Source organism: Podarcis raffonei, chromosome 8 (genome assembly GCF_027172205.1).
Source record: "Podarcis raffonei isolate rPodRaf1 chromosome 8, rPodRaf1.pri, whole genome shotgun sequence".
Taxonomy (NCBI): domain Eukaryota; kingdom Metazoa; phylum Chordata; class Lepidosauria; order Squamata; family Lacertidae; genus Podarcis; species Podarcis raffonei.
The window spans coordinates 33,740,363-33,766,202 of NC_070609.1; the positions used below are offsets into that span (position 1 = coordinate 33,740,363).

Genomic DNA, 25,840 nt, shown 5'->3' on the forward strand with positions numbered 1-25,840 from the left:
GGCCCAGCCGCAGTGGAAGCCCCGCCCCCTCCCTTCCAGTCTCGGGGCGGGGAAGAGGCCACCAGGCTGGCAAGCAGAGCGCCGAGAGCGAGGAAGCTGATGCAACGCGGAGGCAGACCCCGGCTGGCGTGTGTCAGAGAGAGAGAGGAAAGGTGAGGGAGCGGAGAGAGGGGGGCATTGGGAGCCCCCCGGCGCCCAAGGAGGGGTAGGTGGGGGGAGGGGAGATAACGAGGGATGGCGTGGAAGGCCCCGAGTTAGTATATGGGACTCGCTGCCACCATATGGGCTGATGACTTTGAAGGGGATTTGAAGCGGGGTGGGGGGGACCCAGGGCCTGATTTTGCTGCTTCTTTTTCCATCTCCCTCCTCAGTTCTTTTTCCTTTCTTGCCGTTTCTTTCAGATTGCAACCCAGGGGTTAGGGCCTGCTAGCTGCCCTGAGAGACTTTTTTTTCCTTTAGAGGAGAGCGGGATAAAAGCACTGCTTTACATAATAGAGGTGATACTAATAAATCAGACAAATTCATGGATGAGGCTGGCAAATGATCGTGGCATTTTCAGTTGCTTTAATCGTAAATCACCTTGAGACTGATCGGGATCTATCTATAGGCTTAATTGACGCTTTCAAAGAACTCTTAATAGATTCCCGAAATAGACTTACCTTTGCAGTAGCCATTCTGTTTTTGCTGGGTAATTTTATATTCAACAGTACTTTCTACCAGTGAGCCCAGAACGGAAATTTAACTAACTGGCCTGTCATTTCCAGGATCCCCCACCTTGTTTGTTTTTGGTTGTTGTTTTTTAAGCGTACTTGATTCAAGTGGGGATCAGCAGCCTCTGCTTTACACAGGCAATATGTATGAATTCCTAGGGATTCTCTTTTACCAAGACCACCCCATTAAATGGGGGGGGGGCATGCACAGAGGCTTCTGGTTCAGCTGTTATGTGGTGCTTTCTGATTCCCTTCTCTTGCCTTGTGGGGACATGAAATTGTATCAGACTCTGCTGGCTTGTTCTCTTCCCCTAACCTTCTGCCATTGGGAGAGGAGAAATTTGGCTTGTGTTGGGAATGCCTGGTGAGGAAGCAGGAGACCTCCTTGATGCTTACTCCTGTTTTTCTTTGATTGCCTAACATGCATTTCTTTTTCCAATTTCAGCTCATAAGGGTGGGTGAGCAACTGCTGGCACAATGGGGCATGAACTGAAAGCACAGGAGAAGTATCACTTGATCACCCGAAATTTGCAGGTACTTCTGTAGGAATGTTTGAAAATGAGGCTTTAAAAAAAATATTCCACATATGGGTGCAAAAGTAGTTTGAATAAGCATAAAAGGTTTGCCCCACTCTGTTCTCCAAAATAAGTTTTTTATTACACACACCCCTCATTATTTTCTTTTGTTATAAATAAACTTAAGGATTGGGAACATTTCCTTCCTAAAATAAGCCTTCTTCCACCCCAAATTATTCACACTGGGAGCCTCTCCCGTATGAAATGCCCTAGCCTCGTATCTGGATGGAATTTCTCTGGGCAGAGAATTAGAAATTTCAAAATTTGAGTGCAGTTTGTGTGAAAACAAAGCTTTGGGCTGGGCACAACACTAAGATTTCTAGGGGACAGTCTTCTGGTGCTTGTTGCCTCCCCATTAGCACACTAGGCATATACAAATACAAAGCTACATCTGAGTTACTACAGATTAGGAATTCTGACACCTGTGTGGGCTGGAGGACTTTTTGCTGTTGATAAAGGGGTCTGAATCCCATAGCATATCATCCAGCCATCTTTGAGTAGATCTTGATCTGCCACAGTACCTTATTCCTAATCCAGATTTTTTACATTGTACCTTGTTGACTCAGATGTCTGGTAACTAAGGCTGAGCAGTATCTGGTTTTCAACATCATGATATATCACTAGCTAAACATTGCAATATACTGATATATCACGATTTCTGAAATCAGGATGGAGCTATGTAGAGGCATTGGTTGGCTTCATGGCTTCTCCCACATTGTGATTTTTTGCATAGCACACACATCATGATTCATGATATATTGTCAGATCAAAAATTATGAAACCGATACCACAATATGGACTTCAATCCAGTTTGGGACAATATATTGATATATCACCCAGCCCTACTGGTAACCTGAAAATTCTGGATGATTCATAGGTCCCATGTACAAATAAGGTTTTCCAGCAAATCACAGAAGTGCTTGTCTGCAGTAGAAGAACTGGGTTATTAATATCTTACTCCAGTCTTTGGAACATGTATGGTAATGAGGATTAGAAACCAGATGTCTTAACTGTTTCCTGTGGTTGTGGAGCTGGGTTGCTGTTTGACCTTGGTTTATTGCTTTTTCACTTGGGTTTGCCACTTGTGATGGTATCTCATGAGGTTTTAATGTGTTAGCAATAGGGCTTTCCCTACAATTTGCACTGCTACATGTCTGCTCAATCTGAGCATTAAAAGAAAGAGAGGAATGCAGAACAGGTAATGGGAAAAGCCTGTCATTTTGTTAGGATCATCTGTAGAAGCAAGCTGTTGAGTCACACAAGACTCACTTTGTAACTCCTAATTGAAAGGACAAACATTACCCAACCATAACTGCAAACTTTCCTCTACTATAATGGATGACTCCCATATTGAAATCACTCATTGCCCAAAGCAATGCACCTGTCTCTCCTGAGAGCAAGTGATTGAATGACTGTGATACGCCCAATGTAGTGTTGGGGGCAGGATTATCTGTCCCCAGTAGAGGCTTATTGGAAGAGGCAATGTCAGAGAATAAGCCATGCCTACTCTATCAGTGGATCTTTTGGGCTCTCAGGAGACTTGAATTATTTATGTTTCATGCTCTGCACTTTGAGAATTGCTGATCTAGTGCTTTACCTGCCCCCTATTGTTCAATGTGATTTTATATTTTTCTACTGTGGGTGTTACAGTGGTACCTCTGGTTACATACGCTTCAGGTTACAGACTCCACTAACCCAGAAATAATACCTCGGTTAAGAACTTTGCTTCAGGGTGAGAACAGAATCGGGCGGCGGCAGCACAGCAGCAGTGGGAGGCCCCATTAGCTAAAGTGGTGCTTCAGGTTAAGAACAGTTTCAGGTTAAGAGCAGACCTCCAGAACGAATTAAGTACGTAACCAGAGGTACCACTGTATATTGATGTTTTGAGTTATTCTTGTTTTAATATATATCATTTATTATATTTTGTAAACCACCCTAGAATCTGATAATAAAAGGTGGAATATAAATGTTTTAAATAAAAATATATCCCCTTGCCTCGCAGGGTTTTGGCTTCCCTAGCTCTCCCTTCTCGCTTGCTTCTTGCTTTTCCAGCTGAGATGCTGAACACATCTCTCTTTTGCTTGCAGGAAGTTCTAGGAGAGGATAAGCTGAAGGCCATCTTGAAAGAACGGGAGGTGAAGATATACTGGGGGACAGCCACGACGGGCAAGCCTCATATAGCCTATTTTGTACCCATGACCAAAATAGCGGACTTCCTCAAGGCTGGATGTGAGGTGAAACTGGGCTCTGCTTTACATTTGGTCTGTTGGCTGCTTTCAAGTAGCAATGGGGCAGTCATCCTAGTGAGGAGGATCTGCTGCCTTTCAAAGACTTCTGGAAGGCAATTTTCCCCTGAACGCCATTCATGCCTTCTCCTACCTGGCACCCAGTCAGAAAGGCTGAATTATGTTGGGGGTGATGGGAGTTGTAGTCCAAAGTATCTGGACAGCTCTGGATTGGGGATGGCATATCTAGGTCTGCAGGCATTTGGTCTGAGCTCCTGTTGGTTCTCATAGTGCATATAGAGGAAGGGTTAGGGTTAAGGCCAAGGCACTCCTGCTTGATATGCCCCTTCTTTCTCAGGTGACAATTCTGTTTGCTGACCTCCATGGATACCTCGACAATATGAAGGCACCATGGGAGCTTCTGGAGCTGCGCACCCAATATTATGAGAACGTGATCAAGGCAATGCTGGAGAGCATAGGTGTGCCTCTGGAAAAGCTCAAGTTCATCCGGGGGACTGACTATCAGCTCAGCAAGTAAGTTTGTTTTGAGGCAGTGTGGAGCTGCAGAACAACAAATGGGAACTTCCTTGGTCAGAGGGATTAGCATCCGTAAGAACTCCGCAGGTGGTTTTAAAGTTTTCACTTAGAAAAGTTCCTAAACCTGCTAAGGATGCCAATTGGATGATTTGGAAGGGGAGATTTGCCAGAGTCCCATAGGTGGCATAGGAGAAACTGAGGGTGCCGCACATTCTCTTTTAAAATGCCACACATCTGCCGATTCTCTGAACTCATCAAGAGAGACCCCGCTGCATATCCCACCACTATGTGGGGCTTATTTGGTGCCTTCTCTGTTGTGCTGTCTAGGATTAGGAATGCCTTCCCCAAGAAATACTCCATCTTGATATTTAGCTCTAGACTGAATATTTTATTTGTCTGGCGGTCCTTTGGCCAATTTAATGTTGGGATTTGGATGTAAAGCTAAGCTTAGTATTACGTTCATCAGCATTGGGCTTGTGTGGTCCCCACTCCTCTGGCACAGCCGCAAGGTGAAGATGGAGAGCTTTTGCTTCAGTTTTCAACTAACTGCCATAGTTAAGGCTAACCACAGTCTGACTGGGTTCAGGCATAAACTGTTCAGGTTAGTTAAAACAAAATGAGATTGTGGAAGCTCCCAAAGGGCCTCTGCATACTGAGTGAATGGGCAGCAGAACGTCCAGTGCAGTTCAGTGCAAACTGGAGTAAAGTGATACACATTGGGGCAAAGAAATATTCATTTCATGTATGACTCATGATGCCAACCCAGCTGTGAAAAAGCTGTGAAATTCCATGCTAGGGATCATTATGAAGGGAACTGAAAACAAAACTGCCAATAGCATAATGCAGTTATACACATCTACGGTGTGGCCACATTTGGAATAATGTGTACCGTTCTCATTGTCTCACCTCATAAAGGATATTGTAGGGTTAGAAAACTTTCAAAAATAATCAGGGTGACTCCCCTGTGAAGAAAAGTTGTGCCAGTAAAAGGAGACAGCATAGAGACATATAAAATTATGCATAAACGAGAGATGCATAGAGATTCCCCCCCATCTCCATTGTAGCCTCATCTGCACAGGGTGGGTAGAGACAGAGACCAGATTCTCTCCCACAAGAGGCAGTCAGAGCTACCAACTTGATTAGTTTTAGGAAAGGACTGGACACATTCATGGAGGAGAAGACTGTCAGTGACTACTAACCCTGATGGCTGTGTTCTGCCCCCACTGTCGGAGGCAGCATGCCCCCTGAATGCCAGTTGCTGGGAAACATACACAGTGTTGCTGTGCTAGGTCCCTCTTCTGGGCTCCCCACTGGGGCCTCCGTCTGGCCACTGTGAGAACAGGAAGCTGGACTAGATGGGCCCCCTTCGTCCTGATCCAGCAGCCAACCTCATATTATGTCCTTAACATTACATCTGATCCACCTGCAAGTGGTAAGGCTCCTAAGCTGCTTGTAGTTCTGGAAAGGGAAGGACATTCCACCACACTATCTCCCTGCCTTTTCTATTTAGAGAATACACGCTGGATGTTTACCGCCTGTCCTCTGTCGTCACCCAACATGATGCCAAGAAAGCCGGGGCAGAAGTAGTCAAGCAGGTGGAGCATCCGTTGCTCAGTGGCCTCCTCTATCCAGGACTGCAGGTACCTGTTTAACGTCATCATGGAGGAGGCGGGGGGAAGAGATGTGGGCTTCTTCTGCTCTTGGCTACCATAGCTCAAGGGACATGGGTGGCGCTGTGGGTTAAACCACAGAGCCTAGGGCTTGCCAATCAGAAGGTCGGCGGTTTGAATCCCTGTGATGGGGTGAGCTCCCGTTGCTCAGTCCCTGCTCCTGCAAACCTATGAGTTTGAAAGCACATCGAAGTGCAAGTAGATAAATAGGTACTGCTCCGGCGGGAAGGTAAATGGCATTTCCGTGTGCTGCTCTGGTTCACCAGAAGCGGCTTAGTCATGCTGGCCACATGGCCCAGAAGCTGTACGCTGGCTCCCTCGGTCAATAAAGTGAGATGAGCGCCACAACCCCAGAGTCGTCCTGAAGCACGTGAAATATAGTGGTACCCACTTAGGGTGAAACAAGGATCAGACAGACACAGCAATTTGGAGAAAAAGAAGGTGAGGTTTTATTGCTGAGCAATAATAGACCCAGTTGGAATCCTTTCCAAAAGACTGGGACCCCGAAGCATACAAGTCCTGAGGTTATATACTTGAGCAAATCACAGATCATGAGACAGTCACGAATGCCAGCAAAAAGTAACCAATAGCGTGCATCTGCCATGCTCCTGGCCCTATGCAGAGTTCACTCCCCAACTTCTGCTCTCCATTGTCTTGTACAATGATTTACAGTCTGACCTTTTCCCTAGTTCTGACAGAACAGGAAAATGAGACTCAGGGAGGGAATCTCCTGGCGCTACCTCACCCTATGCATTCTGCTTCATGTAGGGAGTTTTTGTGGTTTGGCCCTTCCTGTTTCATGGACCATTTTAGCCTGGATTTGAGGGGGAGATTTGTACCAGCGCCTTCTGATTCATGGCTTCCCCTTTCCTCTAGGGTGCAAGGATGTTACTAGGTAAAAGGTCGGTTCTGGACTTGCGGTTCCAAGCAGTTTGCAGTTAGCTTAGGCAAAAGCTTTTCTTGATTCAAATGGATTTATAAAATTACTGTAAGCCCTGTTATGTGTGAGCATATGTGAATATATTGATTACTGGTAACTGATTATATGAATAGCATAAGGGTAGCCCCTCTTTTCTTGCTTTAGTCCACGACTGGACCTAAGGGGTCCCTTTACCTACCATAGCTCAGAATGAATATCCTCACATGCCCAAGGCCATACAGTGGTACCTTGGTTTACGAACTTAATCCATTCCAGAAGTCTGTTCTTAAACCAAGGCGTGCTTTCCCGTAGCAGTGTGGGACTCAATTTACAAATGGAACACACTCAACAGGAAGCGAAACATGTTCTGCTTCCATGGTAAAGTTCACAAACCAAAACACCTACTTCTGGGTTTGCAGCATTCATAACCCAAGTTGTTCATAAACTAAGCTGTTCTTAAACCAAGATACCACTGTATGTGTGTTTCCATAAGTTGTGCTATTCTTCCACTTATGAAAAGGGGTGGGGAGGAAGAAAGTAAAAGATCCAGTAAGTATGGATGGTTCTATTTGTGGAGACGCCATTCCTCATGAGGGTTGGGGTGCACCTGTTTGGTGGCAGGTATTTTTATGAACATAGTTCTGAAGTCTCTTGATATGTGAAGTATCAATTTGCCAAGATCAATATGCTTGAGGAACAGACTAGTAGAGGACCTAAGAGGATGCCAGGTGCTTGCTTCACTCACCCTGAAGCCTGTGGAATAAAATCCTAATCTGGGAAGTGAGTTGTGCTTGGGCCAGAGGTGGAATTCTTGTTTTCTTCACAGTTTGTCTCTGGCTCCCGCAGCCACAAGAGATGCTGGTGCCCAGGGGTATCCCTGGGGCAGGAAAGAAGCAACCAGTCTCCCCAAACCAGTGGGGTCTGCAGGGGGTTATCTATGCTTGTGTGTTCCCGCAGGCACTGGATGAAGAATACCTCAAAGTCGATGCGCAGTTTGGAGGAGTGGATCAGAGGAAAATCTTCACTTTTGCAGAGAAGGTGAGAAGAATGAGACACTTGCCTGGCTGCCTCTTTGGAGCACTGTGCAATTGGTGCTGAAGGCCCCTGGATGGTTCAGCTAGCTAAACCTGTGTTCCCTTTGATCACATGCTGCGCCCCCAGGGTAAGCTAGGTGTGGATATTTTGGGCCTTGAGGTGGAAAATGCAAAAGGCACATCCTTTCTCTCCCTGTTTCCCCCTGGCTGGTTAACATAGGGGCAGAACCTACTAGGATATGGAAAACATGTTGTGTAAGAACACAGTGTAAACTGCAGTCCACAGAGAAGGTATTGGGTTTCAGGGAGGCAGATAATACACTTGAACATCCCACTTTCCCTCCATCTTCAGCCTTTGTTTTAAATCCCTGAATGTTTGTTTCTCTCTAGTACCTCCCCTCCTTGGGCTATGCCAAGCGCATCCACCTAATGAACCCCATGGTGCCAGGACTGACAGGCAGCAAGATGAGTTCTTCAGAAGAGGTGGGTTCTTCAGCTTGACTCTTGCCCTTGGCAGCCAAATCCTGCAAGGAGGAGTTCTTAAAATGTGCAGGGATGCCTTTGAAATACTTCAGCATTACGGAAAGGAAATAGGAAATCGGATAAAACATCCAAAAGCTATATTCTACCTTTGGTAGTAAAATATTCAATTTGAAAATTAAGTAACTGGTGACCAGTTCGTCATAAAGAGATCCTAAAGCATCACCTAAGTTATTTCCTACTTGGCAGTTTTGAGCATCACACACTGGTTGGGAGCCCAGGGGTTAAGAGGGGTGGGGAGGGAGCAGCAGGCATCTGTGTTGAGGATGCCCTGCTTGAGAAAAAACTAGGAACAGGGTGGTGATACAATGACTGCTGCAATCCATGCAAGATAATATCACCAAGGCAGCTATCTGTAAACAAGCAATGAATGTCCATTAAAATGACAAAAGTAGTTTCTTATCTTAAACAATAGCAGACACAGTAAATAAAGCGTTCACTTGTAATATATCAGTGGTTCAGTGCTCATTTCCTCTCTTTCCAAAATAGTTTTTATCATGAACAATTACAAAAGCAGTAATAAAGAGTCCACTTGTGATATACAGTGGTTCAGTGCTCAGACGTCGTTCCTGTAATCCAACGTTTTGTCGCTAAAGAGCGTAGTCATCGAGCTGTCAAAATCAATTGTAACAGAATTGCACTGAATTTATCTAGTGTCAATTGAGAGAAAACTAGAACACAATATTCCAAGGTGATGTTCACGCTTCATGGTTTTCGCAAATCCGTCTTTGCCACCTTGGTGCCTTCTGCTCTTAGATGCTTGGGACTACAATTTCCATCAGCCCCAGCCAGCACATAGGTGAGAGTTATTGTCTGAAGCATCTGGAGGGCACCAGATTGGTGAAGTCTGTTGCGTTTATGTAAAAATGGAAAATCTGCTGTTCAGTTAATCCAGTTAAATCCTTTAACTCAAAAGGATTTGCTCTAGCAGATAGGTGGGCTAAAACTTGTAGCTGTGGTCCCAGGCTCTTTCCATCTCAGGATTATTCCTCCATCTGTGAAAAACTGACTAGTCCCAGTACACTTCTGTGGCTTGCTGTGCCTGGGAGCTAATTCATGGAGCATCCCCTCCCTTCCCTCATCCAGGAGTCCAAGATTGATCTCTTGGATCGAAAGGAGGATGTGAAGAAGAAGCTCAAGAAGGCATTTTGCGAGCCAGGGAATGTGGAGAACAATGGGGTCTTGTCCTTCATCAAGCATGTGCTCTTCCCACTCAGATCAGGTAAGTGTCTCCAAGCAGCAAGAAAGGGGAGGAGCTAGAGGATTTTATTATGGGGAGTAGCAGGCAACCTGATTGGCTGAAAGGTCAATCTAGAGGTGAAGGGCTGGGTCACATCCCTTCATCTTCCACCTGTGTCCCCTCCCTGCTTACCTGAAGCCCCAAGTATGTAGCAGAGCCTGAATATTAGGGCGTTATTTTAGGGGGTGAAACTTATTTTTTTTCCAAATTTCTTCAATGAGGGATTTTAAAACTCTGTTCTTGGTATGAGGAATTCAAATCTATTCTTTTTAGCTTGGTAAGTACGTTTGACAAAGAAGCACATAAACTGTTTTTGGAAAACCAAAGAATTTTAATTTTACCTCCTGAAAATGTCAGGTAATGCTTAATAATAATAACAGCGAGTAGATTGGCCATCATTTTTAATGATTTCTATGCAATTTTACATACATTTTATGTACCAAGCAAAACTAAATTCTATTCATTTAACCAAAATATCTTTTGAATTCCCAAGTCATTTTACAATATTTTAGCACCCTTCCTTTTAGCAAATTCCTTTTTGGAATTTGAAAGTTGAAAAATTCAGCATGCCCTGCTGTTTATGTCTGGCAGTTTCCCTTCTCTCCTGGCTGGGATGGAAAGCCTCTCTTTTAATCACTAAAAGGGCATTTTAGTGGCACCACAGAGGGTCTGTGTGGCGCTTGCATGCAGGCCAGTTCCTTTTCTGTGAAGGGAAGCCGTAGCATCACAGAGCTGGAGGGGACCGTGGATGCTAGCTAGTCCACTCCCCGCTCCATACCAGAATGTCCAAGCTAGACAGATGGCCGGCCCACCTCTGCCTGAAGACCCCTTGGCCAGGGAAATCCCACCCATCCCTCTCACTCATTGGCTCCATTGTCAAAATAGTCTTTATCCTAGCATGTTACCCAAACCCTTTCCTCCTGCAACATGAGCTCTGGCTTCTGGGCAGCAGCAAAGAACAGGCCTTTGCCTCTGCTCTGTATGTGTGAGAGAAATACACCGTAGGTGTTTGAAAGGGCTGTCGCATCCCCACTCAGTCTCCTCCAGGCTAAACATACCCAGGGTTTCTTTGCCCTTTCCTTGTAGGGCTTGTCTTCCCTGCCCATGACCATCTTCCCTACCCTCCTAAGAGCCCATACCAGTTTGTTCTCCTGAACATGAATCATCCAGAACTGGAACGTACATGAGGGTAACCAGTCCAGCCTGACGCTTGGGGCCTCAAACCCTTTCTAGACCCGCTTATACTTGGGAGTAAGTCAGCCAGACAGAGGATCCATTAACTTCACCATCAGCTCCTTTGAAATACTTTTTGTGGGCATGTGCCCAGGGAAGAACAGGGATTTGCCTTGCTGCTGCTACAGGGGAGGGCAGGGAAGGGAACATGACGCCCTTGGTCTTGGTCCTCCTTCACCATCATCAGTGTATCCCCTGCAACCTGAAGGGCTTTGAAGCTTTTTAAAAAACTGACATTTTGAGGACCTTGGATACGAACCCCCCACACCTGCAGTGTTCTTGTGACTCCTCAAATGTACACCACTCTGTTAATGCGGATCTTCAAATCTTTCTTTTCCCCCGCTGCAGAGTTTGTGATTCTTCGAGATGAGAAGTGGGGAGGGAATAAAACTTACACCCACTACGGAGACCTCGAGAAAGACTTTGCTGACCAGGTGACACACTGGGATGCGGGTGGGGTAGGGAGGTGGCCAGCTGCCAGGGGTGGGGTGGGGGGCTCCTGGGGTCCTTGTTCTTGCTTTGTATGTGGGAAGAACCTCCTCGTGGAACGGCTCTGCTGTACTGGCATGAAGGGCTTGGGCTATCCTGCCAGGCAGATTCTGAGACCTGACAGCAGTTGTGTGTTGGTGGTGGGAGACCCTGACCTTTTGCTCTGCATGCCCACCTGGGGGGGGGGGGTTGCATCAGAGGCCCGCAAGGGGAAGCTGAGTCACAGGGAGGGGCTCTAGACTGACAAAGAATTGTGTTGCACATCCCCTAAAGCAACAACTCTGCAGTCGTAATGAATGCAAACCAGACATTCTCACAGAATTTGCATAGGTCAGATGTACAGAAACACTGCTGTTCTGCATAAATCAGACTCTCTGCCCCTTTTAATTTCTGTCTTACCAGCTGAGCAATATGTGGAATGTTTTTCCCGTGAAGCCCCATTGGCTTTCATTTTACACCACTCATCCATTCCACTGCCTCCTGCCCACCAGATTGTGCTTTGTGATTTGCGCCCACTGTTAGGAACGGTGCTGGGGACTGATGGGAACCCTCTAGGGAGAGCAGGACTAACTGGGTCTCCATCTTCTTCCATGGGTGCAGGTTGTCCACCCTGGGGACTTGAAGAACTCTGTGGAGGTGGCCTTGAACAAGCTCCTTGAGCCCATCAGAGAGAAGTTCAACAGCTCACAAATGAAGAAACTGGCCAGCTCTGCGTATCCTGATCCTTCCAAAGCAAGTAAGGGCTGAAAGGCATCTGCTGTTGGTCCATCTAGTTCAGTACTGTTGACCCTGGCTGGACGAGGCTCTCCAGGGTTTTAAGCAGGGGGCATTCCCAGCCCTTCCTGAAGGAGATGCTGCTTGGGATTGAACCTGGGACTTCTCCATGCAAAGCAGAGTCTCCAGAGCTTCCCACAGATGCTCCTGCACTCTCTGAGACCAAGAGCCCTGCAAGTTATTTCTGGCAGGCTGATGCAGATGCCGGTCTGCCCCCTCAAGGCCCTGCCCGGGTCTGGAAGATCTGACTTGCCTCCTTCACTGTCTGCAAAGCAATTGGGCCTGCTAAGCGCCTCCCCTGTGGCGTGGCTCCTTCCTGGGTTCACTTTGATTGGCCAGACCCCCTTGTCTGTCTTGGTCCTTTTTGGCATACGCAAACACTGGGCATGAGTCTGGGTTGTTCTCTCTGAAATAGACTCCTGCTCAGTTACTTGGGTCGTTTGCACCACTCAGTTTCCCATGCCTTCCCGTTGCTTTAATTCTCCTCTCCATCCCACCCTCATCTCCTCTTGCTCATGCAAGAGAATACCAGCATCTTTTTAAAAAAATCAATTTTTATTGCAAGTTTCCCACATAAAATACAATAAAAGCCAAGCTAATCTAAAGAGAAAAGATTAAAAAAAAAACAAGACTAAGGAAGAAAATAAAGAGGAAAAAGTAAATAAAAAAGCCCTGTCACAACTGGATCCTACCCCATATTCTACCCACAAAACAGTGAACCCTCCTAGGTCTGACCTGGGAGCTTCCCCCTCTTCTCCCAGCCTCACACACCAGGAGATCCTCTCTACCCTGCTTCTGTCACAGGGCCCTTCATTTCCCATCTATCAGTCTCCTGTCCAGCACCGTTTTTTAGGCCTAGTCTTTCCAGGCTGCTGCCAGTCTTTGCAACTGCAGCTCTCCTAAAAACCTCCCTTCCCTTCCCTTCCCTGTCTGCAGAGCCTTCAGCGAAAGGCCCCACGAAGAACTCTGACCCGGAGGAAGTAGTGCCATCTCGGGTGGACCTTCGCGTTGGCAGAGTGCTCAGCGTAGAGAAGGTAAGCCTGCCAGGGGGCTTCCTAGAGGCAATTGGTTGACAGAAGGGTGCTGGCATCAGGACTCTTGAGAGCGCGTGCAGAGGTCTCCATCACACTCCCTGGGCCTCTGTACTGGGCTTGGGGTGCGTGGGAGATTGCGGGGTGCCTGCAACCCTGGAGGGGGCCATTCAACTTTTCACAACCGGGCTGTGATGCTGCCCTTCTCCCTTCGCAGCATCCTGATGCCAACACGCTGTACGTGGAGAAGATTGATGTGGGGGAGCCTGAGCCGCGGACGGTGGTCAGTGGGCTGGTGGAGCACGTGCCCAAAGAGGAGCTGCAGGACAGGCTGGTGGTCTTGGTGTGCAACCTGAAGCCTCAGACGATGCGGGGACTGGAGTCCCAGGCCATGCTGCTCTGCGCTTGCAGGTGTGTGCAGTGGAAGGTGGGGCAGGCAGACTTTGGCTCATGCAGAGGGGCTGCAAATGGATCCACTTATGGGGGGCATAAGCAGGCATTTGTTATCCCTTAGCTATGTTTTCCTGTTAGGCGAAGCGAGAGGCCGACTGAAGCCTGCTTGCCGCTAACATGATTATCCTCTTCTTCCAGTGCTGGGGAGCCCTGCCAAATAGAGCCCCTGGACCCCCCGGCTGGCTCCTGCCCCGGTGAGCGGGTGTTTGTGGAGGGCTACGAAGAAGGCCAGCCTGATGAGGAGCTGAAACCCAAGAAGAAGGTCTTTGAGAAGCTGCAGGTGAGCGGGGAAGAGGCTCCTCCAAGTGGCAGGTGGCTCCATATTGGGCAGCTGAGCAACTGTGTGCCCTCCAGGTGTTTTGGGGACTACTCCTCCTGTTGGCACCAACCAGCATGAGGCACACTGGCTTAAAGCAAAGCCAGACATTCCTTAGTCCAGGAATTGCTCTGCAATCCTAAGTGACTGCCCTTGCAGGAGGGCAGAGTTTCTGCCGCAGGGCAAGTAGAAAGGGCTTCAGAGCTGTGTGCCGTGCCTGCAGAGGGTCGTCTCGTACTAGTACAGAGCAGCAGAGTCTGCAAAAAGGGTAAGTTGACCCTGATCTGCTTAAATATGGAGAACTGAGCCTCCCAACTGGTGCAAAATTTGGGGGCTCTGAATAAACCTATTCCTGCAACTTATTTTCGGAAAACAAAACACTTGTGCCCTATTAGGCATTTTTAAACTGGAGGGAGAATCTAATAATTTTTTTAAAATGTAAGAATAAAAGCAGTCCCAAGCAGTTAATAAGGGAGTGGGTGGTGTGTTGGTTAGCTTGATAAAGTATGGTTGTATGTGACTAGGGTACACAAGCCTGTGTGAACCTGGTGCTCTCCAGTTGTTTTGAACTGCAACTTCCCTCTGCTGCCTGGAACTGTTGTAGTCTGGAACATCTGAAGAGCAGCAGGCCAGCCAAAGCTGATGTCAACATAGGAGGCTGTTCCTGCTGCTGCTCCTATTGTATAAAAGATTTGGTCCATTCTACTCAGTATTGCCTATACTGGCTGACAGCAGTTCTGCGGGATTTGTGATTAGAAGTTTTTTTCTGAACCTGCCAGGGATTGAACCTGGGACCTTCTGCACTGTCAAGTATTCTGCCACGGAGCTGTGGCCCCTCAGCATGACAGCACTGGAGAAATCACCCTGCCTCTTCTTTCTCTTCTCAGGCGGACTTCCAGATTTCTGAGGCTTCTGTGGCCCAGTGGAAGGGGAAGAACTTAATGACCAAACTGGGGAACCTCACCTGCAAAACTCTGAAAAGCGGCAGCATCCGCTAGCTGCCTCTGCCTCGCACTTTCAGCTTATGCGTGCCAGTTATTGCCCGACAAACACCCTCCATATTTACATTGCACTCCCAGCCATGAGATTCCAACCCAGCTGGACCTGACCCATGAAAAAATCGACATGGCTTCCATCTTTTGACATGGACGGAATGGGGAAGGGCACCTAGAAGCAGGAGGCCAGTGCAATGAGGCCTCTCTCTCCAGGCACGTCTTATTTATACTGAGGAGAAAAGAGCCAATGGCCTCGTCCTTCTGACTTCTGGTGGTGACAGAAACCTCTCCAGATGTTGTAGAAGAGGAAATGCTGCTGGCACAGATCTGCCCTCTTATGATGGTTTGGTCCACATGCCTTCCAGGATGTTTGTCATACTCTGCTTAAAACAGAAGGTCTATGATGTTGAGCTCGGACTCAGGCTGGCAAAATTTGGAGAGGATCTCTTACCAGATTGGCAACGGTTAGGTCCATCAGGCATAAACACTGAATTCCAAATCATCTGTCATTTCCCCAAATAAAATGGTCACACCATCTGGTTCCTGGTGCTTTTCTGTGGTAGCTGCATTCAGCCCAATATGACTGCTTTCTAACATGCTTGGTAACAGATCAAATGGTTCTCTTTTTCACAGGGAAATGGCACAACGTAGTAAAAACCCCATGTAGTTCCAGTTACTGGTTATTTAACTAGCAGAGGGATGTGCATGTTTTCTGGCTAAGAGTCTTGTAGTACTTTAAATCGGACTCCCCCATCCTGGTGCCTCTAGATGTTTTGGACAATTTTGATTGGGCTGATGGGTGCTGTAGGTTAGAATATCTGCAGGTTACCAGGTTGGCGAGGGCTGATAGCGTGTGTGAGAGAAGGACGTGAGGAGCTGGAGCAGCTGCCATAAAAAGCAAACCAGGAACACTTTTTTCCTGGTAGAAGTGTCCAAACTCAAGGCCACCTGTCTCTAGCTTTTACCATTAATCTATCTGCACATGGAGAACATTTTGTGCATGTAGGTTATAGAAGCTTATTCCATAAGAAATATTTATTGTGGTAGAACTTGGAGACTTTACTTTTATTGTGAGTGAACCTGTACATGCTTAATGAGAGGGATTTGAGCAAACCTCCATTTGCTGTAACCGGCACACTTGCATTTTTTATGCTTACGGAGGTTTGTTCTGGACTACAACCACCATTAGTTCCAGCCGGCATGATGTGCACTCATGTACTCAGCTGCAAACTCTGTTCACTTGGGGGGGGGGATAACATTGCTTGGACTGGAATAGGCTGCAAAGTCGCCTTCCCATCCCCACCAGATGGAAGACAGAGAAACTTCTGCTTGATCAGCCAGGATGGCCGGCAAGTGGGTTGATCACTTGCGGATGGTTGCACACACTTACTGCATCCCCTCTGCCTCAGGCCTCTGGCAGGGCGTGATGGTTAGACTAAAGTTACCAGACATCCCCGTTTCCCGGGGACAGTCCCCAGATTTACAAGTCAGTCTCCTGACAAAATCCATCTATTTAGTAGGAAGTTGAAAAGTGTCCCCGGATTCATGGGGGGGGGGGGGATCTGGTAACCTTAGGTTAGACCTCACTTGCACTGGCTGCTCTTGGGATTCCTCCATTGCACACCAGCACCTTCTGCACGCACACACTCCAGACTCTTCCCTCTTTCTTGTTGGTAATAAAATCTTTCATCCTCCCACGGCAAATATATTCACACGACAGCGAAAAGGTAAGAGAGACAGCAAGCAAGCAAGCAAGCTTTAATTTATCTTTACAAAGACAGTCTTTAAAAATGTATTTCACCATCTTTCCCCCCTCTCATCCCTTTCTCAAAGGTAGCTCCCTCCCCCACTCCTGTTTTACAATCATGAGGGAAAAATCAAAAGCAAATGACCCAAGATTTTCTTCTTCTTCAAAAGTCTATATAAATCAGTTGTCTAATGTTCCTAAAGAATAGAAAACAAAGGCATTGAGGGTGGGGAACAAATTCAGGTGCTTGGTGTCATTTCTAAATGCTGTGCCCAGCCCCACTGGGGCACCCCCACCCCCACCAAACTCCCCTTCTGATTTGTCTGTTCTCCTGCCTTCAAAGTGCTGTGTTGGCTCTTGGCAGAACAATCTGGGAGGAGACTGCAGCCTTGGGGTAAGAGTAACTTGAGGTTCAGAGGGAAATTATGATATTCCCACCCCCACCCCCGCTTGAGGGGCGAGAAGGAAAGCCTCTTAGCTAGGCGTGAGCTCCTGACAGGTGATGTAGCCTGGAGGTGGTGTTCAGGGGAGGGGGGGTGTCTCCAGCAGAGGAAAAGAGTGCTTCCTGGGAGAGGCTCACTGCTGGGGTTTATAACATCAGGCACACACGGTCGTGGTCGTAAGTACAGCACCAGGAAATGGTGGCAACACACAGCTGAGTCTCCCAGTCAGGGTGTCACCTTGCCATCTAATAATGGCCCTAGGCTAGGGGGGGCAAAATGAATGGACAGCCACAAGTTTGGGGTGCCTAAAAACCATCACCTGCCATCACATTTCGGAGTAGGGCTTTTCAAACACAGGCAACTACTTCAGACCATGTTGCCTGGCCAGCTCAGTGCTCTATTCTAGCCCTTTCCTAACTTAGATTCTGGGTGTTTTGGATCACAATTCCCAGCAGCAAAAAAGCTGCTCTGGCAGGGGCTGGAGGGAGTTGCCATTCCTGAACATCTGGAAGGCAGCAACTTGGCAAAGATGGCTCGGTCTACCCTGGCCAGCAGCAACCATCCAACGCCCTTTTGCCATCAAAGATTATGCGCACTCAGAGCACTTGGTCACCCTACCAATCCTTGGAATGAATTATTGTGTTCCTCAGAGGTTTAGCAGTGACCCTGGGATGCCCAGCCCTTCTCGGTAGCTTCATGTAGCAATGGGGGTAGAGGGGTTCTGCCCTGCCCCTGGCACCACTTACAGAGTTTGCACCTTTCCGTGGCCAACATCAGGGCAACATGCCACCGATGACAAGAGGGAGGCAACCATATCCACTTCAACACACTATTTACCTGCAGCAGGAGGTGCGCCCTGGGTGAAGCTGGACTCTGCAAGCCAGCGGGCTTCTCGCAAGGGATGCCCACACACCCCTGACCCAGGCTGGCTCTCAAAGCTGCCTTAATACTTACCTGATGACCTCCTGCCATCCCTTCCCCTCCAGGAAGTTTCAAATTCACCAAAGAAAATGATACTGCCAAAGCCAGAATCACACCACATACACCATGCTGAATGGGAAGGAGAGCTTTGCTTGCAGAATGGAAGAGCCTTTGCCCACCCTACCCCACCCCAAATCACCCATTCAATCCCCTTGCTCCAAGGTAGGATGCTCTAGGCCTGGAATGTTTTGCTGCAAAATGCCCCGGACCTTTAGTGTTTTGGCAGTGAAGAGCTAAGCTCCAAGGGGTTCTGGCTGCCCCTCCCGCCAAGTCTCTCCCCCCCCCCCAGCTGTTTGCTAAAGGCACCAACCAGCTAGCCCAGCACACACCTCTTGGACATGCCCTGTTAGGCAGTTCAGGTCTTGCGAGCCTCTCAAAAGGTTTCTTGTACCTGGACCCTCAAGGAGACGACCCACCCTTGGGGGACAGTTCTAGGCACAAAGAAGGTAACATAAGTGGCGTCTGAGAAAGGAGAAAGAGTAGAACAATTATGTGTCCCTATTTGTGCTATGGTGGAATTATACTAGGTCCCCTCCTGGCTGTCTCCCATGGGAATGGTGCAGCTCACCCTCCACCCAGAATCAGCTGTTGCCTGATAGGGACCAGTTTGCACCAAGGAACCCTACCTGGGCTAGCCAGGTACATCACCACATGGCCCGCCACTAGAACAGCAAGGCTAACTTGCAGGGTCCCTTCAGTGCATTCTCTTCGCAGGAGCACACAGGAGAGAAGCAGAAAGGATCTGGGCCCCAGCAGCTCTCCATAAGCAGCCGTCCTTGCAGTCTCCAGCCTCGATTTGAGAAAGTGCTTGTTTTGTACAATTCCAGGGGTGCAAAAGCAGGCGATGCTCCCAACCCCACCACAAAGAGAAAAGAAGGGAGGGGGCTCTTCTGGGGGACACACACACACACACTCACACACACACACACACAGCCCAGGTTGGTTCGACTCTGCCAGCTTCTCCTTAGGATGGGGCAGGGGGAGCAGGAAGCGCAAACCGTCCTCATTGTCCATTGTTCTTAAAAGCCATTTTCCTTATGCACCGAAAAAACCACCCCACAATGGGAAAAATAAAACCCAGCTGAGAAAAGCTGCCCCATTGAGGGAGGAGGCGGCAGCAAGGAAGGGTGTTGTGCTACTTTTGTCTCTGTATGTAAAATAAAGCCGTATTACTGAAGAAAAAGTGAAACCAACACAATTTTTGCATAAATATCAAGGCCATCAGAGGCTAAGGCTGTTTTGTCTTCCTTTTCGTCGCATCCAGGACCTCCTCTGGCCTGCTCAGGTCCCTGAGATTTTTTCTTTTTCTTTCTGTGTGTGTTAATTATTTTCTATTCCTGTATTTCAGGGGCAACCACACTGCAGGGTCTCCCTTCACGCCATCTCCTCCTGTAAATCTGCAAGGAGAAAAGCAGAGGCAATGGGTTTCAGAGCTGGAATCCAGCGCCTTGCGACGGGACTGCCCCCCCCCCCCAAGCCCACAACCCTCCCTCAACCTCAGTTCCTCAGCTGTGGAGAAAGGAAGCAAGAGAGCTATGTAGAATCCACACCAGAGACAAAAACTTAAAAGCTCTCTGCCTTGTTTGGGCGTGGGGGTAAATGCTACTAGGTGCGTCGTTTTACGTATATGCACCATCCCCAGAACATAACCCATGTGCAAGATGCAATTGTACTATATTTTAGGAAGGATTACACTGTAACAAACAGCAGTAATGCTGCACTTCCTGTTCTTGCCTAGGAAGAAGCTGGAGACATAGTCAACATGACTGGCAGAAAAAGGGCGAGAAATCAGGGCCTGCATTGGTCAAACGGTATGAGTGTAACAGCACTATGGTCAGTCAATAACGGTTGCCCAACAGCCCCCAGGACAATTTCAAGTGTGTTGCCACAGCTGAATCGGGACCACTCAATCCCCACCCTGCCCCTTACCTTGTGCTGGGGGGCTCGGCAGTGGTGTCGCAGGCCCTGCCGGGGGGCTGTCACTGCTATCCCCAAGGAGAGCGGCCTGGTGACCAGACCCCTCACTCTTAGTCCTGTCCCCAGCCACTGGCAGGGTGGAGCTCAACTCCTCAGGTCCTGCTGGCTTGGGGCTCCGGGGAGACGGCAGCTGGCCTGGCCCTAGCGAGGGCTTCCTGGCTATGGGCGGAGGGATCTTACGGGCCTGGGGCTTTCCTGAGCCCTGCTGGGGGAGCCCCAGGGCTGCCGTGGACCGCTGACCAGAGACGTTCATCAGTTCCGCAACCAGGTTCTTCTTCAGGTTGGCCTGGGCCTCTGGGGAGGCCGAGGTGTCAATGACCAGCTTCTTGGGGCTCTTGGCAAAGATGAAGCTGGCCGTCGAAGCCGGGGACTTGTGGTGGGGGGACACTTGGTCCTCTTTCGCCTCGCCGGCGGGAGCAGCTGCTGCGGTGGGGAAAGCCGGCAGTGTCAGCCGGTGGCCAGCCTTCCTCTCAGCCCCTCTGAGGCCTGGCACATCTCTGGAAGACAATGTGGAGGCCTTTAGGCGCACGGCATCGTGCAGGGGGTTTGAAGACGGACCGCTGTCCTTCGGGGCCCTCAAGGAGAGCGACTTGCGGACAGGCTTCTGTGGGGCAGGCTGCCCCAGCTTCCCGCTGACCCCAGTGCTCAGCCCGTTCTGCTCCGCCACGGGGTTGGCTGCCGCTGGGCTCGCAGCAGGGGCGTGGGTGTCCATGTGGACCGAGCGCAGGCGGACCATCTGCAGCAGGGAAGGGGTCACAATGGGGAGGCTGGCGTCCTCCTTTGGCGTGGAGTTGCTCTTGCTGCGAGATGCCGGCTCCTTCTTGAGGTCGGGGTGGGCGTTGGCGACAGGCTTCTTAAGGCTGGGCTGGGCTTGGAGGCTGGAGGTTGCTGCCGCCGGGCCAGTGGGCTTCCAGTGGAGGGAAGTTTCTCCTGCCACGGGGAACTTGGGAGGTGGTGGCGGCTCTGCTTGAGGAGCTGGCAGTGGTGCGGCGTCCGGCGCCCCCTGCTGCTGGATCTTGGAGGACACTCTTGTGGAGAAGGAGGGTGAAGAGGCAGGCGCTTGGCCCTCCTCTGCAAGGGCTGCTCTTTGGTTGGCCGGCTGCTCCTTCTCCGCAGGAGCTGCCACAGTGACTTGAAGGGAGGGTGTCCCCACAGCCTGCAGCTGGGGCTCTGGCAGGCGCGGCACAAAGTAGGCCTCGTCCGGGGGAGGAAAGTCGGCCATGGAGAGGTCATGGGCATCGGGCACGGGTGGGGGCGGAGGGGGCCACAGAGGATCCGCAGGAGCGTCCGGCACGGTCTCAGAAGGCGCAGGGGCAGCTGGGGCCTCCGGAATGGCACTGGCCTTCTTCGCTGGGGGTGGTGGTGGGTGGTAGGCCGGAGGGGGCGACGGAGGAGGCGACCCGCGACTAGCTTTCGTGAGGACAGCGGGCTGCTGGTGAGGTTGGCCCGTGGGGGCCGGGGCACTGCCAGGGTTGGGTTCCACCAGTTGGCCCTGGGTGGGTGGAGGGGAGAAGGGAGCTGGCACCTTGGGGTGAGGAGGGATAAGGAACCTGTCTATTTTATTCAGAGCGGGGGCAGCGTTGGCAGGGGGTCCTCCTGAAGGCGGGGTCGTCCCCTCCACAGCGGCTGGATCCGAGGCAGAGGAGGACAAGGATGTCAGAGAGGAGGAGACGGAGGGCCCCGGGGATTGCAGGGAGCAGACCCGCTCCGGCTTCTTTGGTTGGGGCCTCTTCTTCCCGGAGGGCGAGGCATGGGCCACGAGGCCCTTGGTGTGGAGGGTGGGCGTGCCGCTCTGACTCGAGTACCCGCTGGAGGGCGACATTGTGCGGCCAAAGTGGTCGGGGGAGCTGTGCTTCGAGGGGACTTCCGACGTCTCATCCACTTGCCCCTCCTCTCGGATGGTCGGGCTCCGGTGAGAGATGTTGGGAGAGCAGGCCAGGCTGTCAGAACGGAGGCTGCTGGTCTCGCTCTGCGAGGAGGGGGAGAACACTTCGTCGTCCCCGGTTAGGCTGGGGCTCCCTAGCCGCCCCGCAGCCCACGCCTCGCTGCCTTCCCGTGGGGGCCTGCGCTCTGGCATGGGGGGCAGGCCCATTGCTCTGGGTGCCCCCTCGGCCTCCAGCTGCTGAGCCTTCTTGTGCAGGGAGTAAGTCCTGCGCGGGGGTGCTGGGGCTCTCTTCATCTTCCTGAGGGAGACGCTGCGGGTGGAGGAACGGTCGCTCCGCACGCTCATGCTGTCTGAGCCCTCCGCTGCACTGCCGGTGCTGTAGGCGGGGGAGGCCCGCCCACTGCTTCCGGGGGGCCGCACCCCAAGGAGGTGGGGGGAGGCAGGGGCGGCCTTGCCGCCGTGGCAGTTTGAGCTGGTGCCGCTCATGGAGCTGAAGGTACTGAGCTGGTCCAAATCAGGCCTAGCTGCCGCCTGGACCTGCCCGTCGGGCCTGGCCTCGCCTTTCCTGCTGTCGGTGCCCCCGTGTGAGGAGATGGTGGAGGTGTTCGAAACGATGGTTTCCGTGGACTGGGAATGGCTCCAGTTGTCACTGGAGGAGGAGTGCTCGCGGCTGCGGGGGCCAGAAGGGAAGCGTCCCACCGAGCGCACGGAGGCCGGGCTGGCAGTCGAGAGGCTGCAGCGGCTCAGCGTGCGCACCTTGTTACGCGAGAGGGCGATGACGTCCACCATGGGAGGCATGACGGCGTTGGGGATGATCTTTGACAGGTAGGTGCCCTGTGGAGAGATGGACATGACGGGGCCCAGCAGCTCGGGGGAGCCTGGCTGGGTGGTCATCCAGGGCACAGCCAGAGACTTGGGCCTGGCCAAGGGGGACAGCTTTGCCGCTGTCTTGCGCCCCAGGAGTGAGTCGTCGTAGTAGACGCAGTTGATGTGGCGCTGGAGGGAGGTGTCGGCCTCCAGGGCCTCCAGGGCCTGCAGGGAGACGCGGGCACCGCCCTTGGGGATGGCGGTGGGCCGTAGTTTCCCATCAACGGTGGGGATGTGGATGGCATTGCCGTGGACCTCACCACCATTCGAGAGGGCCGGAGAGGTCGCATCAGGTCGGACAGCAATGCTGCCCGGGCGTTTCTTCGCCTCATATCCGTTGCTCAGGCCTGAAGCAGATAACACAAAGGAGATAAGGAATGAGGGGCCAGTGGGAAAAAACTATATAGCGCAAGCAGAAGAAATGAACTTCAGTGCTCTCAAGTCCCATAAATGCTTCTCAGTCACCTTATTGGGTAACTGATAAGATGGAGAAGGAAGTCCCAGTGGTGGGACACCAAAACTGCATGCTGAAGCTCCTGGGTTCAGGTCCCACCAGCCAGGACAAGACAATGGGAGGAAAAGGAAGGGTCTGTCCTGGTGCTGGAAGGGTCCCAGCACCAAGTGAGCCATCAGCTCAGTGGATGACCAGGAACATGACAACTCCCTCTCAACTTCCAGTCCCCACCTTGCAAAATATAGCATGGTGGCATCTTATGCGCAGTTAACATGTGTCATTTAAACCTTGCACAGTTGAAGGCAGGCCGGTTCAAAATGCACATGTTAAAAGCTCTATTGTGCCTCATTTTCACAGCACAGGAAGGGCTTTTAAGCTCTCAGCCTTGCTTGGAAGTCAAGGCCCACTCAGCGCACAGGCTCTGGAAGGGATGCTGACACAGGAGCAGTTCCAAGTGTTTTGAGCATACACATTTCCAGAACCCTTGGAAGCAAACCCCCGCAGTTACTAACTCACATAGTTGTGCTGCTGAGGTTTAATATTTTAACTCATTTTGCATGTTAAGAGTACAAAGCATATGCTTTGCATATATTTAACCAGACATCTGTGTTTCTCGTTAGACTTCTGCCCCAAAACAGCATCCAGCTTCCTGAGTCTCTCCCTGCTCCCACATCTCATCCCACCTCAAGTGTGCACAAATCACTTTTCCACGCCCAGCCAAGCCTAACAATCCACAAGTTTGGCCAAAGCAGTTTCCCAGCTTACACCGCCAGACTCAAGTGTGCACTAAAGTCCATGCATGCTTATCCAGTTTCCATCAGTCACTCTGATTGTGGTTTTTCCACTTTTCAAATTCAGATTTTGCAGAGCAAAGGCAGGACCCCCCCCCCTTTGCAGCCAAACTGTTTTTACATTTTAAGTTGCCGACTGGGCTTACCCAGCTCTTTCTGCACGTGTTGGGGGAGACCCAGAACAGTAGTCCTCCGCTCTTTCTTCCTCTTCTCGCCCTTCGCTGAGGATTTGGGGAACGAATCATGTGGCCGAAAGGTGGAGCCTAAAAGGGAGGGGGAGACTGAATTAAAGGAAGCAAAAGAGACCATATATCCAACCTTGCATGCTCTGTCAAATGGCTCATGTCTGCCAATGTGGAGGGACTTAATGTGCGAAGTTTCTCATCTCTGCTTGTTCCCAACACAGGCATATTTCACAGCTCAACTTTGCATTTGACCCTTCCTTCAAGCAGACCCTCTGAAATTTTGCAGGGGTAGTGGTGGTCTCTGGAAAAAACAGCTGCAGTTTCCCTCCCTGCACCAAGCCCAGCTCCTGAACCCTTTGGGTCAGCAAGCAGCCCCCCTGCCTCCAGCCCCAAGACTTCTGGTGGCAGTACCTTTCCTCTGGATCATCTCTGAGCGGACCAAGAGGGCATCCTCGGAGGTGCTTTCCGTGGCACATGATGGGGTCTGACTCCGGATCGAGAGGTCGTCACCCTCTGTGGATGAGCAGGAAGACTGCATGCCGAGAGGGGAGGAAATGAAGGCAAGAGGGTGAATTTCCCACCAAGTCCTATTCACCCATAGAAGGTCCCCCCTTGGAGCCCAGAGGTGGGTCTCACAGGCATGGACATCCAACCTACCCAGGATCCTTCCAAGGGCAAGGAGGCGGCAGCCCCCAAGAGTCTGCCTGCTGTGCCCCACTCTTGCCTCCGTAAAAAAACAGAAGCATTAATTGCTCAGTCAGTAAAGCATGAGACTCTCATAATCTCAGTGCTGTGGGTTCAAGCCCCACATTGGGCAAAAGATTCCTGCATTGCAGGGAGTTGGACCAGATGACCCTTGATGGTCCCTTACAACTCTACAGTTCCCTGATTCTATGAAATGAGCGAGGGAGCAAGTTGCAGACAGGACCATCCTTCCTGTCCACCAGGTGGCGCTGCTTGACAGAAGCCAAGCCATTGGGCCGGCCTTGGCATTGCTTTCAAGGGCACAAACTCCTTTCTGATTAAAGGACCATGAAATCAGTGTAAAAGGGCACATCAGAAGTTGCCTTGGTTTTGCACATTTGTAAAAACAGTCGGTGGAGCTCCAACCGCAGGCATGCTCTCCGACAATGACAAGGCCTGTGTGCTTGTTTCCCACTTAAGTCAGTATTCCTCAGCTATATGATCAGGACATTGTACGCCCTGCCATTCCATGTAAACAAAGGATGTGGCACGGGGCGCAGCATGAAGCTAAGAGTCTCGTGCCCTTTTTAAAGTATCTAGACCTTATGGCTGTGTGGAAATGCTTGACAATGCTCTGGAAAGCCTGCTAAAATCTCAAAAGCCAGAGGAATGGAAGCTGAGTACAATGGGGGACTTCAGAGCCCTGCAGAACCCAAGAGGAGCAGAAGCAATCGGATGCACATTTGCTTCCCTTACATACTTCATGCAGATTGCAGAATTTGCTTTGTTTGTTTGTTTGTTTGTTTGACTGTCAGGTTACAGAATTTCAATTTAGCACCAGCTGTTCGCTTGAACACTCAAGTGGCCAGAACATGCAGGAGGTTGTTTGCTGCTTCAAATTCTTTTGCACAACCAAATATATTTTTGAGAAGAAAAAGGGATATTCCAATATGGTTTGCCAATCAGCCAGAACATTGTTTCTTTTTTAAAAAAAGAAAGAAAAAGATTTAAAGCTTTTGCTGATTAATAATCACAGATTTGGTACTGCTGTGTGCAACATACAGAGAGGTGTTTCTCACCTATTC

At 50.2% G+C, this 25,840-nt stretch overlaps 2 protein-coding genes across 4 annotated transcripts in view; one reads left to right on the plus strand and one right to left on the minus strand.

The window, feature by feature from the left end:
* Positions 1-63: 63 nt before the first annotated feature.
* On the plus strand, positions 64-15,280 carry YARS1 (tyrosyl-tRNA synthetase 1). Its single transcript, XM_053399075.1, has 14 exons — positions 64-152; positions 1,156-1,244; positions 3,373-3,519; positions 3,869-4,044; positions 5,558-5,687; positions 7,594-7,674; positions 8,061-8,153; positions 9,297-9,432; positions 11,032-11,117; positions 11,773-11,908; positions 12,883-12,980; positions 13,195-13,388; positions 13,569-13,710; positions 14,634-15,280. Exons 2-14 carry the CDS (start codon positions 1,188-1,190, stop codon positions 14,742-14,744), a joined length of 1,587 nt encoding a protein of 528 aa, XP_053255050.1. The 5' UTR covers positions 64-152; positions 1,156-1,187; the 3' UTR covers positions 14,745-15,280.
* A 3,816-nt stretch (positions 15,281-19,096) lies between these two features.
* KIAA1522 (KIAA1522 ortholog) overlaps positions 19,097-25,840 on the minus strand; it is a 52,733-nt gene continuing 45,989 nt past the window's right edge. For all 3 annotated transcript variants that reach the window (XM_053399080.1, XM_053399081.1, XM_053399082.1), the window contains exons 4-7: positions 24,483-24,603; positions 24,033-24,149; positions 19,842-22,988; positions 19,097-19,309 (exon numbers count right to left, since the gene is read on the minus strand). In XM_053399080.1, coding sequence (XP_053255055.1) covers positions 19,287-19,309; positions 19,842-22,988; positions 24,033-24,149; positions 24,483-24,603 — 3,408 coding nt within the window. In that variant the 3' untranslated portion in view covers positions 19,097-19,286. The remainder of the gene's footprint in view (positions 19,310-19,841; positions 22,989-24,032; positions 24,150-24,482; positions 24,604-25,840) is intronic.